This window comes from Sinocyclocheilus grahami, unplaced genomic scaffold, assembly GCF_001515645.1.
Source record: "Sinocyclocheilus grahami isolate Dianchi unplaced genomic scaffold, SAMN03320097.WGS_v1.1 scaffold1285.1, whole genome shotgun sequence".
Lineage (NCBI taxonomy): Eukaryota > Metazoa > Chordata > Actinopteri > Cypriniformes > Cyprinidae > Sinocyclocheilus > Sinocyclocheilus grahami.
The window spans coordinates 322200-323313 of record NW_015506464.1 but is presented as its reverse complement, the minus strand read 5'-3'; the positions used below and the strand labels follow the sequence as shown (position 1 = coordinate 323313).

At 33.2% G+C, this 1114-nt stretch overlaps 1 protein-coding gene across 1 annotated transcript in view; it reads right to left on the bottom strand.

Moving 5' to 3' along the window:
* The window catches only part of LOC107568828 (neural cell adhesion molecule L1.1-like), a gene marked incomplete at its 3' end in the record, with an annotated part of 51253 nt that overhangs the window by 3536 nt on the left and 46603 nt on the right, over positions 1–1114 (bottom strand). The window contains 1 exon segment of the mRNA XM_016254816.1: positions 913–986. Coding sequence (XP_016110302.1) covers positions 913–986 — 74 coding nt within the window.

Below are 1114 nucleotides of genomic sequence, written 5' to 3'. Positions count from 1 at the left end.
CACACACACACACACACACACACAAAGTGCATACATAGAAGAGAAAGAGTGGATATGCATAGGCAAATGTACCATGTCAATCAACCTGTCAATCAAAATTCCAAATAATGAAAAAAAGTAATCAAGACAATTTAAACAATTTTATACAGTGGTGTAATATTTTATAGAAAAGCACAATCTATACTACTGTCTGATATTCATTTTAATTTTTTTAACTTTTTAAACTCCCGGACTAAAATAGGCCCCATTCAGGTCATGCCATAGAGGAACAGAGAGGGTCAAGGTTTTGGAGAGTGACTACAGACATTTTTGTTAAAAGCATTTAACACACCTGCCCCGTCCCAGATCTATGTAGATCATCTTACATTTCATTACAGTTGATAGGTGACGAACATTATGCAGGGTAACAACTTACTGCGTGATGTAGCCAATAGAATGCAGTTATATGCCACTAAAATTCAAGAGATTGGGGCAAAAATGCCCCTGTATGAGATTTTGTCTCATATTTATATCAAATGATATAGTTAAGCAATATCACATGGGTGCTGTTTTTGTCCTGAATACCACAAGTGCAAATGTGATACTGATGTTATACAACAGTTCAGTAAATAAGAATTAAATATTGTTATATTTTAGACACAATAATGTCTATTTTATGTGATAATAAATAATATAAAAAGCTATTGTATCTACTATATAATGTTATATGATATGAAAATATAGTAATAAAAAATATATTATATCTAATAAAATCTCTCCAGAAATTCTACAGTCACTCTCCAGGCCATTGACCAGTTCTTGACAGGTTCTGTGAGATTAAACTCTTCATGTTAGATGTCCCATGTTACATAATAATGATCACCACAAAAGGAAATTGTCAGAGCTGCTTGTGTAATGTGACATAAACTGCACTTACTTGTACTCTCCAAACTCTCCATCTTTCATTGTGCGAGCTCCATCGACCTGATCCTCCTCTTTATCTTTCACTGAAATACAAAAAAAATAAAAATGACTTTAACAAATTGCCAAAAAGACTATTCTTATTAAAAATTCCATATATAGGGTGCCTCTGGTATATACAGTGGTGTGAAAAAGTGTTGGCCCCCTTCCTGAT